Below are 18,304 nucleotides of genomic sequence, written 5' to 3'. Positions count from 1 at the left end.
TGTGTTGGTAAAATCTCCCGATGATAATATCATTTCCGATGATGTTACTCGAATCCGCATCTTCGTTGTAACAATGAGTTCACATATGCTCCTCACACTGACATCACAGCATGGCCGCACATTGGTAACATGTTCCTCCCCTGAATATCAATATAAGATTATACTTTTATAAAATAATAAAAATAGAAAGAGGCAGACGATGCTTGATATTTTTCAAAAAAAAAGTTACTTTATTTTGATTATTTTATAAAAATAAAGTTGTTCTTATCTGCTAGAAACCCTATTTATTATTCATAGGAGATATTCTATACATGCGAGATGTTCCCAATTCAGGGTAGGATGTGGCTGTGAGGCGTGCGGGAGTATATACCAGTTCTGTAATAATACGTACCGACTCATTAGTGGGGCTGAGTTACCGATGAATTCACATTTACGCAAGGGGGCTTGATGTTACTAATACACGACGGATATCTGCTAGGGCACAGATCTGAACACATTATCGGATGGGATCATTGGGATTGGAATCAATCTTCATCTAAACTGAAAACCAACCTTTAACAACTCTAACGGGGCCTAGCTGATCCCAAATTTTGATATACAAAATGTCTGCAGAAAGATAGATATTAAGTTGTTACATAGAGTGATAACACAAATTGACTCCATGGCCCAATGGATAAGGCGCTGGTCTACGGAACCAGAGATTCTGGGTTCGATCCCCAGTGGGGTCGAGCCGTTTCAGTATAGTCTTTATTTTAAACAGTCTTTGACTTTGGACTGAACCAAAAATGTTGCTAGCACGGTGAGAAATAAAGAGTAAAAGATAGAGCACATAATCCCTTCTCACAGAGGCCAAATTGACTATTTTGATTCAATGGCTATCTTGAACGTCATCAACGGTGTTACCTCGTGCGAAACTAGAATCGACAGATTCCTCCGATCTGGGTTCTACCATGGTGGCAAATTCCTCTTGTTTACTTCATGCATATGCTTTTAATAGGTTGAGATGGCCAATGACTGTATTGGTGAGGATGTTAAGAAGCTGGTGGCTGCAATCCCAGAAGGAGGTGTTCTAGTCCTTGAGAATGTTACAAGGAGGAAGAAAAGAACGACCTTGAGTTTGTGAAGAAGCTGGCTTCTCTTGCTGGCCTCTATGTGAATGATGCATTTGGCACAGCTCATAGAGCCCATGCTTCCAACACAAAGTTCCTGAAACCATCTGTTGCTGATTTTCTTATGCAGAAGGTAGAAGGTAGAAGGGCAGCGGTGGTGGTAGTGGTGGCGATTACCAGCAGCAGCGATGAGGATGAAGACAAAACTCGAGTTTTATCGAGTTTTTCCATTGGGGTCGCACGGTTTTGGTGTGCCCCGATTACACAATTTTGGGATCTTGCATCCCACTTTTTTCTCATCCCATCCCCCTGTTTCCCTTGAAACAAATGAGAGAAAAAGGAATATTTCCCTTTTCTCATCCCCATCCCACAAACCAGACGGAGCCTAAATTACTAGTTACACAAGTATTTTTTAGAAGTGCTTATTTTAACAACTAGTTAAGATCAAGAAGGAAGTTGCATTCAGTTTGTTTGCATTGTAATTTCATCTACACTAGTCTAAATGCATGGACAGTGGGGGGTTATGGAGATGATATGGTACGAGCGGTGGTAGGCCGTTCTTCAAAGTTCAAATAATATTTGGCCTTCTTCAGGTGTATATTGCCAAACCGATAGCCATGAAACAAGTTATCTTTATACGCCTTCTTGTTTTATTCAGGGTAATAAGTTATCTTTATATTGGCAAAAGCAACCCAAGTAATACCTTACCAAGCAGGTTTCAAGCGCTTTCTTAGAAGTACTTATTGAAAAAGTGCTTCTAAGCAACCCAAGGATGGTGATGAGCTTTCTAAGTGGAGATGAAGAATTTCCACCTGCTTGATCTATATATTTAGACCAACAGAATATCTAGGATCAACAATGGGCGATGGACTTTCTAACTTAACTATAAAAGCAGACCGGAGATGGAGAACTCCAACCTGCTTGATCTATTTAGAACATCAGAAACTTGAATAGCTAGGATGGTAATGAGCTTTTTAACTTTACTAGCAGCAAACTGGAGATGAAGAATTTCCACCTGACCAGCTTGATCTATTTAGACCAACAGAAACTTGAGAAGCTCCAATATCCAAGAGAAGCAACAAGATTGACAACAATTCCCAGAATGCCAACATCAAAATTTTTAATTCTGACTCTCCCTCCAGAGACTGAATATCTAGGATCAACAGTGTGCAATGGATTTTCTAACTTAACTATAAAGCAGACTGGAGGAGAATTTCAACCTGCTCAATCTATTTAGAACAACAGAAACTTGAAAAACTCCATATTATGTATCAAAGAGAAGCAACGGGGTTGACAGCTTTCATGAATTTAGGAACATCACTGTTGTTGTATTTATTTTGTTGGGGATCAATCAGTTCCTCTTGTTTTTCCAAGATATTTCAAATTGACAAGCCAGGGAAAAGAAAGAAACAGCTGTTCATCAAGCACTCTCATTTATTTGGTATGGTTGTTGATGGTGTTGAAAATAATGCACTCAAGGTGAGTCACCTAGCAAACACTTTGTGTTATCTAGGCTTGTCTCCTGCTGCTGCTGGTGGAGGTGGTGCTTGTGGTGGAGGCAGAGTATACAAGGACTTGAGTTGCCTGCTTATGAGCTTGCTATTGTTTAGAGCCATTTGGAGTTCCAAATCATCAGACCACCATTGCTGCAAGCCATGAGCCTCAAGAAACTTCTGTTTGCCCTTGGACATCACAAACAGTTTTGCTGCCACATTCTCATTTACAGGATCTGCATTCTCCTTGCCAGCAGCTTCACCATTGTTGGATGAGCCGTTTATTGTAATAGCTGGATCTGAATAATAACAACAGATGTAGTCACTGTTGTTTACATATAGATGTGGAACCCATTTTTTGGGTTCTCTCGATGTCTTAACTCCTGCACCAGCAGCTTTTTCTGGTTCCTCTCCATTAGTCTGAGCTTCACCACTTGAAGGAAGCATTGATTTTAATCTATTCCAAACCGACCCGGCTTTCTCTCCAATGCTTCTCAAGCTCATAGCTAGTGAAACAGAAGGTGGATTGAACAGATGAGTCTCTACATATATTCCTTCTTTAGCTAATGCTTTGCCCACTTGGAGAGCAAAACCAGCTCCTAAAGAATGACCAGCAATACATACATTGCGACTACCATATCTGTCAACTGCCATTTTTAGTGCCTCCAGGGCTATGCCAAATCTGACAGACCCCTTCAAGCTTTCCCATGCTAGAAAGCGGAGATCGTCCTCTATATCCCTCCTAATAGTAAAACTCTTCAACAAAGTTCCTCTAAGTGCTAGAACAGCCCTTGGTGCACCACTAGGTCTCATCACTACAAAGTCAGCTAGAGCTGCAGACCGGTCCCATTCCAGTAAGGCCCCAAATATGGACCCATCCCTTTCATCTATTAATGTTTGCGTCAGCTTGTACTTGAAGGGTTTCCACCAGTTTGGAGCTAGGCTATTCTCTTCTGTTTTGTTCTCCTGTCTGTCAAGTTCAAGCAAATAAACTGCTTGTATGATGCAGGCTATTACTGTTCTTTTGTAGTTGCTATCCTTCCTGCAAAATCAATTGATCAAGAGTTTCTAATTAATGAAAGGATGAAAACACATAAGACAACTGGAAAGATTTGGTTTCTATAAGAAATTAGAAATTAAAGAAAAATTTGCCGATAAAAGAATTTCTATGATCTTCCTTGTATAATTGAACCATCTCTAACTGACAAAGAGGGCAAGACATTCACTTCTTGATTTCAATGAGTATTCCAAACAATTCAGATGAATAATTGAGCCCCAAAAAGCACAAATTTGATCAGTTTGAACACAACAATCCAAGGCACCTCCTATAGAATCCAATGTCAGTATCATATGAAGCTGACAGAGAATACATAACAGCACTATATCTGAATATCTGTTGTGATATTCAATTATATTATAAAATATAAATGGCCGAATTATAAATAATTTGTCTGACCAATAATAAATAGATAGAAAAAGAATTCTGAATCATTAAATAGTTTGTAATTTGTATAGAATTTTCTCCACATCTGTGATGGCTTTTCTTCATCTTACCAAACTATAGCAGAAAACTTTTACTTAATAATGCTAATTTACTATTTAATCATCCTATATCTCTGATTAAGGTGGAGGCTCAGACCACAGCTTTAACACATTGAAATCACCCTACCAAAGTACCACCTTTAGGTGGGTGAGGTTATGAGAAGGATCGGAGGACTTATTGAAAGGAAAGTTGTGGTTTTGTGGGGTTTCCAAAGGTAGAAGAGGAACATATATAAACCCATATAAAGTGTTGTGGTGGAGAGGAAAAAGGGTGTTTAATATAAGTTTGTACAAAGATCAGGAGAATGGTTTTTCCAAAACAGACCACCATAAAGGGACCATGTAGTCGGGCTCTAATTTCTAGTGTATTTTCAATTCGAGTCCCTCTTTCTTTTTCCTTGATACGAGTACAGAACAATTCTATCAAATTGAATAATAGAAAGTAGAAACCCATAAAAATCTACAACAACAAACTAAACAAGGATAATACTCTAATCCACTAGAGAATTCCATTATTCCAACAAATCTAACAATCCAGAATATAATATCAAAGTTCAAATAATGAAACTTCAGAATTTGTAGGTCAGGGAGTCTAGACAACACTTAAAGTTTTTGTTGAACTTCAAGGAAGAATGAAGACCCATTACAGCATACATGACCAAATGCTTCAGACTCCAAAATATCTGTGAAAAAAGAAAGAAACGACGAAGATATGGGTTCTACATTACCAGCTAGAATTGATCAAATCCCTCCAGTTCGGAGAAGAAACATTACGAGGACCAGAGACATGGAACGCGTAAGGATGAGCCTCACCACTCGGTCCACTCCCCTCCGCTAGCTCCCCTACAGAGCGCTTCGCCATGAAACCACCTCCGCTCCTTCTCTCTTTTCTTGTATTTTTTGCATGTTATCGCAGAGAAAGCAGACGAAAAAGATTAGGAAAGCAGAGAGAGAAGCAACGGTCGAGAATATAAGCAGTGGAGGAGAAAGAAGGAAAAAGAAGAGAGACGAGAGAGCTTCTTTGCTTTGCTTTTTCTTGCACCTTTTAAATATTCTGATTCGGTGCCAACTTGACTGTAATCAATTGAATGTTTACGAGAAATAATCATCTGAAAACGTTTCGAATGCGTTACCGAGTACCGACCGAGTCCGGCGCGTCCAACGGTAATATTTCTTTCAGATTAAAAAATCTCCGTGAATTGTTTTCTAACACGAAAGAGTCCCTGCAGATTTGCGTTAATGACTAATCTGGATATTCCTCGGGGCGGACTGGCTAAGGTTAGTATGGTAATTTAATTTGTTATATAAACGTCAGGAGACCAAAATTCCCTGTTACTGTTGGTTTATTATTTGCCCTTGTTTGCTCCAGAAATTTACGGAATGACCCTTCCCAGCGCGTACCAGCTGGCCAGTGGGTCGGTTTATTTATCGGATAGATTGCTCCGACCCGCCCCCGGGAGCCGAATCCGAACTCGCTTTTTGGATCGGTTTTGGCCTTTTGGGTGTGGCAGCAGATTCGGAGGACTATCTTCAGATGGCCCACCCCGTGGATTGATTCAGAATAATCAAGTGATAAGGCTGTGGGCCATCCCCGGGTTTCAGGTGTCCATCATTTGAGTTCGGATCAGCTACTCACAAAGCGCGACTCACATCGACTTCACAGTATGTTCTGGTCGTACACATTGGAGATGTTCCCAATACAGGGTGAGATGTGTCTGTGAGGTGCGCTCTGTGAGGAACAGATTCCAATTCTCACCATTTACGTGGTCCAGATTGTTTCATAAGTGGGCTGTGGGCCATGGTTATAACACGTGTCTGACTACGTGGAGCCGTGGAGGAGCTGTCCCTCGAATATATGTGGTGGAGCTGTTTTTCAATTTAAAATTAAGCGCGTGAATACAAAGTAAAACGGATTTCTGGCCTCAAAAGCACTACAATGAATGGAGTAGAGTGAGAGAGCTTGTTGGGGAATCAGCAGAGGAGAGTCGTCGACTGCAATTCCATGGCATTGATCTATGGAGTCGCCTCTCTGCAGTCGAAGCCTTCACCTCCAACACCTCTTCTTCCAAAACACAGAAATCTCTTCTTTAAGCTTTCCTCCTCGCAAAGCCCACCACCCGCAAACCAGCTTTCTTCTTCTTTCAGAGCTGCTGCTCGATCAGAAGGAACAGGAGGAGGAGTAAAAGAGGAGGACCCTCCTGATTTCACAGGTATCATATGTTTTCTTGTTCTGCTTTCTTGCTTGATGATTTGATCACATAACTGAGTTCAATTCAACTCTGTTGGATTTCTATGGTCATCTTTCTTTTTTTTTTTTTTTTTTTCGGTCTCTACTGGTGGAAACAAGAAATCAAGCATCAAATTTCAGTCCTATAAATAATTGGAGCTTGGGTCAACAAAAACAAAATTAATGGTCATGAACTAAGTTGCGTTTCTCTTCTACCATGATGGTTTTTCTTTTTTCTTCGTTATGATAAAAATTCCAATTCCAAATAGAGATTATGATGATCCAGGACTGAAACCCCATCTTCTTGATATGACCATGTGGGATTTCCTGAACGTTCTGTGTATGACTGTGTGATGCCTATTCTTTGGTCGCTTCTTGCAAATATAGCAAATGGTTTCCATTTCGAACTATATTATATACTATATGATAATACGAAATGACATCCTGTTACTCTAATAAGCAAGGGATCACCTATGCTCACTGTTGTGCCAGTAATCAAGAAAACACGAAAGAAATGCAATAACAGAGAATACACAATAATAACGTGATTTGGTGATTTCTATGTCATTGGATGAAACCCTGCAAAAAACTTCACTACTCTCAAAAAGATTACAGCCCTAAGCAGAAAGTTAGTTTCTATATCACATTATTACCAAGTTTGATTTCTGAATGCTTTCCTAATTTGAGTACAACCCATGTGTGGTTGGTTACATGAATCCTGTTTCGCCATTTTGTTCTGGTCTGTGCCTTATCCGTTGTTAAATTATGGGCACTTAAAATCATCTCTTACTACTTCCGCTCAAGTTCTTTTTGGTGCTCTTCTAGCCCCTTCAACTTGTAACAAATTACTTCTTTTAACAGGTGCTGTAATTGGTCTTCTATGCACGCTACAAATGATCTCAGTCTACTTTCTCCCATTTTATCACCTTTTGGAGCCACTCTTTGGTTCCTTCATATGATTTCATTTATGACCCTGACCTTTCTAGTTTTACCACTCATCCATCTAAGCATTCATATTTCTGCCGCACTTACTTTTCGGACATGTTTCTTAGCTGCCCAACACTTCGCTCCATGCAACATAGCTGCCTTACAACTGTTTTATAAAAGTTTCCTTTTAGTAGAAGTGGTATTTGGCTATCACATAAGAATCTAGATGCACACCTCAATTTTGTCCATCGTGCCCATATTCTATGAACAACATCCTCCTCAATCTCTCCTTTGTATGGATTATTGAACCAAGGTTATGAGAGAGGTCACATTGAGTTATCTCTTGATCTTCAATCCCAAGTGTACCCTAGTTTGCACTCCTAAAAGGCCATTACCCAATGTTAGTCCCAGTTATCTGGGTTCTTGGGGGGGTAGAATGGATGGAGTTATAACTTTTGGCATTTTTTTGCACATAGGTCAAAGGGACCTCCTCTTGAATATGCTTAGTCAATTCATTTATGATTAGTGAAAATAAATAAGGACCAAGTGTTGAACCTTGTTGAAGACCCATTATAGCTGTAAAATCTGATGTCTCTCCCAGAGGTGTTCTAACCTTGGTTTTTGCACCCTCATGCATATCATTGATTAGCTCCATATACCTATTTGGGACTCCTTTCTTTTTAAAACCCATCATATTACCTCTCTATGACTTCTATCATATGCTTTTTTTTAGATCAATGAAAACTATATGAAGACCTATTTTTTTCTAAACTTTCTATCATCATCTAAGCCTTATCCTAACTACATGGGTTGGCTACTAATCTTGTTTCGCTATTCCATTCTGTTTAACATGGTTTTCATTGTTAAATTATAAACCATCTTAATAGAAAATAGGACTAAAACACAGTAACACTAATACTGGAAATACCCCTGTACAGCAGATGTCCAGTCAAATTTCACATATGGTTTGATCCTCTTGACCCCTAGTTGGGGGACAATGCTCCTCTCAGACCCCCCCTCCCCCATTGGAATACAAGTCCCTTGGAATGAAAGACACAGTTTCATCACTCACCATGTCACTCAGCATTGAATTACTTCATAATTCAAAATTCTATGTGGCTTGAATCTTAAAGCACTAGCCCAAAATAGGTAGAAGGTTTCTCTTTCATGTTAATGTATAAGTTAGAATATTATTTCCTCTCACTCTTTATATTCTAACTGCCTTTTATATTAAATTCTTATTATGCCTCTTCTATGAATGAAGTTTTGGTTTCATACACTAATCCGTGTTTGCTGCATTTTCTGGAAAGTGTCTTTTTCTTCTGCACAAACTCAGCTGGATCTCTTGGAACAGCTGACTTCCACCAGCTCTTCTAGTGATGGTATGTGTAGTTGTCCCATATGAGAAAACCATTTTAAACATTGTGCCACTTTGATGTTGGTAAACTTTTGGATTTCTTATTTTGTAAACAGGTTATGAGAGTGATGGGAGCTCTCTGAAACCTACGATTCGTGATCAGCTCTCTCAGTTAGTTGGAGACAGAGAAGGAGAGGATTTCAGTATTCCATTAGGTAAAAATCTAAAGAAGGTGAGCCCAAAATTCTTAACCATATCACAGAAGAGAAACATCAAAAGGCAGGCATACTTGAATGAAGTGTCTCAGAGGAATGATACAGTTTTCTTTGCCACAATTGGAGCATTTGTAATTCTTCCCCCACTTGTTATATTAGGGATTGCTGTATTAACTGGTTATGTACAGTTTTTTCCATGACTTGGAATCATTAGTTCATATAAGGAATTAGGAAAATTTCTGCAAATACGTAGATTTGCCATGTCCAAGTAATTAGGCTTCTTTCAAGATATAGAGGACTGTGAGCACCTGTTCTCTGATCTATAATATGTGAGAAGAAGCTATATCTTTCAATGAGAACAGATAGTATGAATAGGCATGACATAATTCCCTTATGATTCTCTGTCTACCATTTTTGCAACTTTGAAGGAGAATTTTCCGTTTATGTACGGAAGCTAAATCCTTTTCCATTTTTTCATGATTCTCTTCTTTCGATCCATGAGAAAGCATATTATGTACTCATCATTGTTGTAGAAAAATGTCATTCCTCCACTTTCTCAATTTTATTCTCATGCTTTCCTTATCATGCTACAACATCAACGAATGAGTATCGATCCTCTTTCCTTTTTCCAATGAACTGAGATTCTGCAGCATTAGTATGGTCATTTAGTGATGAAGTGACATGTTTTGGTAAAGGATTAAGTGACATTTAGGTCCATTATTGAAATATGAAATCATGAAATTGGCCTTGGAAGTTCCACTCTATAATACTGATCACCATGCCAAATTTCTATCTTACAATTTAGTCATCTTAATTCTTTCATGTATTTCAGAAGTTGCCAACCACAGGAAGTTATACTAGGTTAAAAGTGTGGTGTTAACAATCGAACTCTATCTCCATTTTATTTCCTCCTGGCATTTTGTCAAAACCAAAAAAGTTTTAACTATGGATAAGGTTGCCAATGGATCAGATGTTGACATCTTGATTCAAATTCAATCTGATTAAACCTGACAGACGTGTTATTATTAGATCTGTTTCTAATAGGATCATTTAAAATCCACCCAAAAAACAAGTACTTGTTAGTAAATGAATGTTTCGCTTTCAGCTGAAAGGTTGTATGCTCAGGTCTACCGAGATCAATCCAACCATCTCATGCAGCCGGTTGGTCTAAATCTGCATGAGATTAAGAATGGCGGCAGAAACCTGTTCTGTTACCAACTTGTCGAATAAGAGAAACAAATCTGAGTAGATACAGAGATACAGTTGATGCAAATAGAGAAGATGAGAGCTGAGGTGGTCCAATTAAATTCCAAAGGAGTCACCTTCTTGGCACATAATCATTTCATTTTTGTAGTTAGCAATTAGCATTTGAATGCAGGATTTCATCATCCTTAATGGTTCTATTATAAGAATGTTGATGAAAACTAGAAATGACTTCATTTCTTCCCATCCCAACAGTAATTTGCAAATGCCACATCAAATAAGATTTATTTTTCAAACTTTTCTGCGTACGCATCTTTTCAGCTTTTGATTATCAAATAGAATAAAAGACCAGTTTTTGGTATTTCAAGCTTTGCTTAAGTTCAGAAGACCACGCGAAAAGTGAAAACATTACCTGCGACCCTGATTGCAGAACAAATCAATGACCCCATGTGAAATATGAGTAAGCCAGCGTTTAAAATAAAAAAACAATCCACGTGATGTATTAAAACTGGACTGTTGATTTGCATACTGAATTGTTCTGCGACCATGGTTGCAGGCAGCGTTTTCAAAACTGGACTGGACTGGATGAGGATTGGAAAAACTGGGAATCAGTCATTGTTTCACCCTAAAATTGTTTTTTGGTCAAAAATTGTTGATTTGGTCAGCAAACCACTGACTCGGGTGGTCGAAACGTTAATTTGGACAATGTTTTTTGACCATTTTAAATTTTAAATTTTTTTGCCAGTGAATTGTTTGTTCGGACCAAATGGGTCCAACCATTTGACCCAGGAACTGGACCCAAAACGGTTCCTTGTCTGGTCCGATTTAACAAACCTTGGTCGCAGGTAATGTGATCTAGTTTAGTTCAATTTCTTATACATAGAGACATAATTTTGGGTTATATCAGATTCTTTTAAATCCATTATGTTGTTCCATACTTAACTTTTGTTTCCCTTTAGCAAAAAACGTGGCCCTATTAGTTCAAATGAAATGGAAAAATCATAATGAAAGTATGAAAATATTCAATTCCACATTGCATCCAAACACATAAAGAAACGGTACAACCGTACAAAGTCACAAATCTAATAGCCATCATAGTCAGTGTCACACGGAGACTCTTAGAATCTAACTGCACAACTCCATGCCAACCCTTGTGAAAATCACCATATCATCCCCAATACTACCAACCAAGACTATTGTATGTGTAATTAATCAACGTTGCCTCCATGCAGTTCACACAGTTGATTTGGAATATTATCATTAGCCACGTGAGGGGACGACTCACGTGGGACCCACAATATTCTAGATTAGCTGTAGAGATGTATGGGTGGGGCCGTGGAGGAAACATGCACCAAGTATAAGTTGCCTTAGAATTCTCCAATAATTCTTCATTTTCTTTGAGTTTGAGGCTTCCTTTTGCCAAATGCCAATGCCAATGCCAATGCTTCATCTGATATCACTACTTGTCTAATACTTTAAAAGAACTCCAACCTTTCACAGTTGAGGAAGAAAAAGAGTAAAAAAAAGAATTGGATATGTTAGCTTGAAATCATCAATCAATCCGTCTCTTTTTCAACAAGGAACATTCATCTCCTTTCGATTGTCTCTTGGAGTTGGAGAGATTTCTTGATCAGTGGGGATAATTGGCTCATTACCTAAAATCACTCCTTGCTTCTGCATATAATCCCATTTGTCTTGGAAGAGATAGAGGAAAGCAATGAAAGAGACCTCGGCAGTGAAAAGTATAGACCATAGTCTTGTACTTCTGGATGTCCTCTTGTGATAAGCTTGTAATCCAGTGTATATATTGATTATTCCAAGTGCAGAAAGTCCTGTTCCAAATACCCAATGGGCAAAATACCACAGGCTTCTTCCTTTGGACCCCCTGTGGATTAAGAGGAGATACAAAGAGAAAAGAACTTAGGGACCATTTGTTTTTTAGATTTTGAGAGGGGGGAAACTTGGTCAATGGGATTTTGGTTCCCATTGGCCAAGAAACCCATGCTCTTTTTTCAGATTTATGTGGGGTTCATGGAAAACTTATTTTCTCTAGGTAATATGTATTTACTCGGATAGGTGATACCCATCTCTTGGGTGGGAAAGTTACTAATTACCTATAGGGGTGGGGGAGTTGCCAACATTTGGATGAGACAAAATTGCCCTTTAAAATAATGATTTTTTATGGATAAAACGGCTATTATCTTATTAACTCGAAAAATGAAAGAACATGGATAAATGCACTTATTAAGGTAAATGCATTTACCTAAATAAATAACTCTCTTCTAGGATCAAGTGTTATTTCAGAGGCTTCACCACCAAGTCAAAGGGTACTAAATAGTCAAAGGAAAATGGACTAGATCAATAGTCACTTTTCATTTCTTCCCTGGTGAGATAACTGAGACTCTAGATTGACAGGATGAGGAAATCAAGGAAATTACCTTTGGGGCCTGCAAAACCCAATGAGGGCTTGGACCCATATGAGACCATAAAGGGCCAGCCCTATCCTTTGGTGGTTATTATTGAAGGCATTATCAAAATTTTTGATGGACAGAACTGCTCCAGTTGTGGCAAGAAGCACTGAAAGCACCTGATGATTTGAAAAGTAATTAGTCCAAAAGAAAATAGAAGATTGGACCAAAGAAAAATCATAGATTTGCTATTAAATTTTGGAGGGATCACAAAAATGTGCAAGTCACCATAGAAACTTGGTCTGCTGAATAGAGAAGACGATTTAGTTCATTCCCTATAATATAATTACCATTTTTACAAAAAAATTATAATATTTAATAGATCATTATCATCCCATGGGTATAATATAGTATCGGGTTTTCAATCCTCCGATATGCTATATACTGCAAGTTAGGACTTCTGTTCACCGATACACACTGATACAATACCCTTCAAATTTAAAGTGACAGATGCCAGAGACAATATTTGGTGTCATCAGTGGGTTAAAAAATTGATAACATCTCTTACTAGGAGTAGAGACCTGGGATCAAATCTTGCTGTCACTAGGGTTGGGGGTTAAGAGAGGGAGATGGACTACCCCCGTTGTATAGCCTCATGGAAGAAGAAGAGGAATTGATAATATCATACAATACACACCGATACTTGAATCTTGGGCATAGACTTTTACCCATAGCTACTTGAAATTAAATCAGTAATCTAGTACAATGTACATAGATCATTTCAAGGCTTCAATGTTATTCTAATTATATCTTTTCAAATATTTTGTTTAGGAGAAAAAGAGAAGTGTTAGTAGTTTGATTTTTTTTAATTATTAAATAGTTTAATAGGATTAATTTAATAATTTAATTATTAAATATTTTTTCATTGCTTCATGGACTTTATTATTATTTTCGTTATTATTTTAACTTTTAATAATTTATTTTTAATTTATAAATTTATATATATTTTCAATTTTATTCATATTTTAATAAGCTTTTATTTTTTTTATAATTTATCACAATTTGTTCATATTTTTCAATATTATTTTGAATTTAATAAATTATATTTTATGAAATAGTACAAACTGAATTCAAAATTAACAAATAGTATGTTTTAGGGGGTAAAATAGTAAAATTAATGAATTTCAGATGCTGAAGGTTTGATCCAACACAAACAACCTTCTTTGTTCAGAGCCTCTAAAAAGTCGAAAAGCATCTATGTCTCTTTTCAGATTTTGGACACCATTAATATCTTTTTAACTTTTTCAGATTTCAGATTTATCAAATGCCACCTTAGATATATAAATATAATAGCTTTTTAAGAGATGAAAAAAATGCAATTATCCACTTCAGTTGCGTTTGGTTCATAGTTTTAAAAAAAGGTGGTATATGGATTAAAAAAAACCAATTATTTTTTAGAGATTGACTATGCATGTTTTGACCAAATAATACAAAATAGGGTGTTCGGTTTGTGGCTCATTTTTTTACTATGATATGGGTTTGACTATCAATACCGGAAAGACATGATATCGAAAAAACTTATAGCCAATCAACTGGTATCACAAAAGAGTGACCAATTAGGAGGTGGCATTTACAGGGTGCTTTGATTGGTCAAATCTTTTAGATACCATATCTTTCCAGTAGCATAAATTTATATATATATATACTACTTTTGAGCCAAAAAAAATTTCTTTATCATGTAACTGCCATCATGCTTACATCAGCAATCCATGTGTGTGAGAGGCACCATACCAATCTTTTTCATGGTTCAGTTTTTGAACCATGATATTCTGAGACTCATGTGTGCATGTACTAGCCTATACTTTTTATGATACAGTAGTCATTATCAAATAGAGACATTATAACTGGAACCATATGACTGCCATGTCATATGCACATCAGTGAATCATGTTTTCTAGTTGAAAAAGCTATAAAAAATTGTGTTTGGCAAAAGGCCATTATACTGATTCCAGAACAAGCATACAAAACGCTGGTTATGTTTATGAACCAGATGAAGGAAGTATGAATACAAACACCCCCTAATATTTCCTTTGTGATTTTGGTGTAACCTCCTTTTCTCATTGATAACGTTATCGTTACCAAAAGAAATCAATTTTGAGTTATAAACTTTAAACCGTGCATGGTGGGAGAATGGAAATAGTCTCCCCATGCAACATGATTCATCTCGATATGGACATCTTCAAATATCAAAGGGTTATTGAATTCAAAAAATAAAGAAAGGTAGATTATATATAGTATCGTGAGAATATTAATCATTTTAATAATAATTAATTATATGAACCTATCTTTTGTTACATGAGGCTTGGGTCCCACAGTGAATTTATTAATTAGTGGGTAATATGAAAAACATAGTTAACAATATATATATATATATAACCACCAAACCCCACAATCACATAAATGGTAAAAAGCTTTTACCACATAAGAAAGGTTTTACCACATGACTGAGGACGGTTTCATTGTTTAGTAGTATATAAGACTAAGAGTCAAGAGTAAGAAATATTTTTGAACAAACATAATTAAGGGCCCGTTTGGTTTATGGGAATAGGGATCTGGAATTGGAATTGGAAATTTAGAACGGGTCATTCCGATTTCAACTGTTTGGTTGGACGGATTGGTAGAATGACATTTCCCATTTGTGTAATGGCTATTCCCTCCCCCCTCCCTTAGGAATGAAATCTCATTCCAGTTTATTCCAATTCCCATTCCAATTCCAGTCTGAACCAAACATACTTATGGGAATAGATCATTCCAATTCGGTTTCTGATTCCAAGTGCAAACCAAATGGGCCCTAATAATTTCCCTTGTTGTTCAAGTATTCATGATAGTATCATTGATCAACTCGAAGAAGAAAAGGATAACCTGGTATTATTTTATCAGTGATGATGAACTTGGGTTAAATAAGAGCTATGAGCCATTTACATTTTTTTTATCGCCAATTACCATCATTTATAAGTTAAAGTGGAGAATCTAATGAATTCAAGGGAGGATTGAATGATCACTCATTAGTTTATGAGGCCCGATTAAAAAAAAGGAAAGAGGATAGAAAGAAAGAAATGATTAACTTTTGCCACTCTGGCCATGCAAAAAAATAATCGACAGTTCTGAATGGTGGAAGAGTGAGGATAATATAATGTAACAATTAAAAGAAAAGATGCTCTCACCTGTAAAATTACATGGAAATGGAAGAGAACTTTGAGCCTTCTCCCACATTCCTCTCTATTGGACATTCTTATAAGAAGTATCCCAACTGGCATTAGAAATCCCATGGAAGCCCAGAGGAGAAACCCATGAAGTGCAATTTCAAAGGAAAGCTCAGGACTCATCTGTTAATGTATAACAGAAAGCAGTTAGAATATCAGTAATCATACATATCTCATGTAATAGTAATTGACATGCTTCACTAAGTGGCCAGATTATGCTCTACAAATTCATGTTCAAGCAGAATGATTGCTGCAAAAATTCATTGTGCATACAACAAGAAAATTTGTTTGGCAAGTGGTAGATGAAAGAGAAATGGAGAAAAATAGAAGAACTGCAGAGTTGATAAAATAAAATTACCTTCTGATTGTTTTGTTTGATGCTCCTGTTACTGCCAACTTGTTTCACCTGTTCATGAGATGATTCTGCCAAAGGTAGAAGAGGAAGAAGAAGAAGAAGAACAGAAAAGCTTGCAACACTGATGAAAGGAAACAGCTTTTAGAGGATCTTCATTTTTCAATGCTTAGAAGCTAGAAAGAGGTTGATCACGCAGCTCTGACAACCCTTTTGTGCTGATTTATAGCTTCATGGGACAGAAATAATCTTCTAAATGGATACTACTTGACGAAAATACAGGCTCAACCAAATTATCTTCAGTGAATGTACGAACTCATCTAACAAATATATGAATCTATATATATATATATATCTTCTTTAATTTGTATAAAAAAGCTTCAGCATCTTTTCTTTGTTTCCCCACTGCATAGGTAGATACGTTTGAAAACTTTTGATATTCAAAAAGAAAGCAGACCCACACTCAGAGATAAGTTGACAAGTAAGGTTATTTGTTTTCACTGTTCCACAAACTGCATTTCTTCCTGTTTAAAAAGAAGCCAAAGTGGTGTGGTCTGTGAACGTATAATAAGGAGAATACCAAACTAAACTAGTTTATTAGTATTAACAGAATGGGTCTTGATCATTCTTGCCTTCTAGATGGAGTTTTGATGGTGTTGGGTTACTTGGGTAGTAGCTGGATTTTAATATTAAAAAAAAAAATGAAGTGGTGGGTATAGGTTTGAAAATTAAAATCAAACCTGTGGGGCTCACTTGTGCAGGCTTTTTGGTCTGGTGGAGGAGAATGTGGAGTTGCAGAGCAGAAAAGGGTCAGTTTTTTTAATGGAGATGTTTGAAAATGTGGAGTTGCAGATTGGCGTATGGAAGTAGACATTATTTTCTGCATCCCCACTACCTTCACAACTGAGAGTGCACACAATAATAGTACTCTTTGAACATAAACAGATACGCACAATCTCTACATATATGATCCAGACACTATGGTGCTCCTTTCTGTGGCAAACAATTAATGGGTATTCTGGTCAATTGAATCTGTTCATTGACAAAAATACCCTTATCGATGATGTGGCACATGTAGATTGGGTTCTGGCTAAATGTATATGTCAATGGGAATCAGAATCAAAATCCTTTTAAATCGGAATGGGAATGGTCTATTCCCAAAATCTGTTTGTGTTTGGTTCAAGACAGGAATAGGAATAGAAATTAGAATCAACTGGAATGAAATTTCATTCCCAAAAAAGGGGAGGAAATGACCATTCCCTCAAAATGGGGGAATGCCATTCCATCAGGAATGGGAATGGGATTCTGATTCCACTCAACCAAACTGTTGGGATCGGATCCAGAGCTCTATTCCTGCGAATCAAACCAAACAGGCCCTGAGATTTCATGAAGCTCATTGATGTGAAATTAATGATCCTCCCTTCATGAACCAGCTTCTATCATTGCTGATGACTAATTAAAAGAAATATGCTGTAAACCAGGTAACAACATAATGAAATCAGCCTTGATTTCTATGGGCAATAGGAACTAAACAACAGGAACCGAGAGGTAAGGAGGAAAAGCTTGTAAGTGGTAGATCTCAAGGTGGGCCAAGACATTTGAGCTCATGGAGCTTTTGGTGGGGAGAAATGTGACAGTCACTGGAAGAAGCTTCCATGGCCCATGGGCTAGCTGCACTTTATTTCTTATCTCCTTTTGACAAACATGTAGCATACGTATGTACGTATAGACATGTACAGAAGCTCTGCATGGTATATATTTATATGTGGTCCATCTAGTGATGAATTTGGACCACTGAATCAGCTGTCCTCATCTTGAGTGTTCATATTGTTCTTAACAAAGACCTAAAAACAAACTAAAATGACTAGGTAGGCTAATTTGGAAAAGGTGATTAACTGGTAACAAATTTTGATGATTATTTGATCCAAGTTTTCAACCCACTTGATCCAGCTATCCAGCTTTTCCCCAAGCTGATTGGCAGCCTGGTTGGTAGAATTTAACACCTTCAACAGTTGATGAATTAGGTACTCCATCACCACAAACCCAATTGGTCATGGGGCCAGTTCCTGGGTGGAAGATTTCTGCCAATTGAACAATTCATCTCAGATGATGCTGATCAGATGGTTATGATCATATTCCAATAGGTATGATTTGGTGGGTGTGGCTCACCTTAGTGGCAACCCCCAACAATTGGATGATATGGAATAA

The 18,304-nt window shown here is 37.3% G+C and overlaps 3 protein-coding genes and 1 non-coding gene across 4 annotated transcripts; 2 read left to right on the top strand and 2 right to left on the bottom strand.

The window, feature by feature from the left end:
* The first annotated feature begins 655 nt into the window (after nucleotides 1–655).
* On the top strand, nucleotides 656–728 carry TRNAR-ACG (transfer RNA arginine (anticodon ACG)). Its single transcript has one exon. It is a non-coding gene; the product is annotated as a tRNA-Arg (tRNA).
* Nucleotides 729–2,209: 1,481 nt separating this feature from the next.
* Nucleotides 2,210–5,164, bottom strand: LOC104610240 (GDSL esterase/lipase At4g10955-like). Its single transcript, XM_010276767.3, has 2 exons — nucleotides 4,873–5,164; nucleotides 2,210–3,644 (listed from the first exon to the last, which is right to left on the bottom strand). The coding sequence occupies exons 1-2, from the start codon at nucleotides 5,004–5,006 to the stop codon at nucleotides 2,615–2,617; spliced, it is 1,164 nt and encodes a 387-aa protein (XP_010275069.1). The 5' UTR covers nucleotides 5,007–5,164; the 3' UTR covers nucleotides 2,210–2,614.
* Nucleotides 5,165–6,050: 886 nt separating this feature from the next.
* Nucleotides 6,051–9,435, top strand: LOC104610246 (myosin-G heavy chain-like protein). Its single transcript, XM_010276780.3, has 3 exons — nucleotides 6,051–6,354; nucleotides 8,609–8,680; nucleotides 8,772–9,435. The coding sequence occupies exons 1-3, from the start codon at nucleotides 6,147–6,149 to the stop codon at nucleotides 9,068–9,070; spliced, it is 579 nt and encodes a 192-aa protein (XP_010275082.1). The 5' UTR covers nucleotides 6,051–6,146; the 3' UTR covers nucleotides 9,071–9,435.
* A 1,640-nt stretch (nucleotides 9,436–11,075) lies between these two features.
* LOC104610253 (cytochrome b561 domain-containing protein At4g18260) lies at nucleotides 11,076–16,538 on the bottom strand. The gene is made up of 4 exons (XM_010276789.3): nucleotides 16,103–16,538; nucleotides 15,706–15,867; nucleotides 12,512–12,660; nucleotides 11,076–11,958 (listed from the first exon to the last, which is right to left on the bottom strand). The coding sequence occupies exons 2-4, from the start codon at nucleotides 15,865–15,867 to the stop codon at nucleotides 11,646–11,648; spliced, it is 624 nt and encodes a 207-aa protein (XP_010275091.2). The 5' UTR covers nucleotides 16,103–16,538; the 3' UTR covers nucleotides 11,076–11,645.
* Between the last annotated feature and the right edge of the window lie 1,766 nt (nucleotides 16,539–18,304).

The sequence above is a fragment of the Nelumbo nucifera genome, chromosome 4 (genome assembly GCF_055504915.1).
Source record: "Nelumbo nucifera cultivar China Antique chromosome 4, China Antique-T2T, whole genome shotgun sequence".
Taxonomy (NCBI): Eukaryota; Viridiplantae; Streptophyta; class Magnoliopsida; order Proteales; family Nelumbonaceae; genus Nelumbo; species Nelumbo nucifera.
This window is presented reverse-complemented; position numbering and strand designations above follow the sequence as displayed.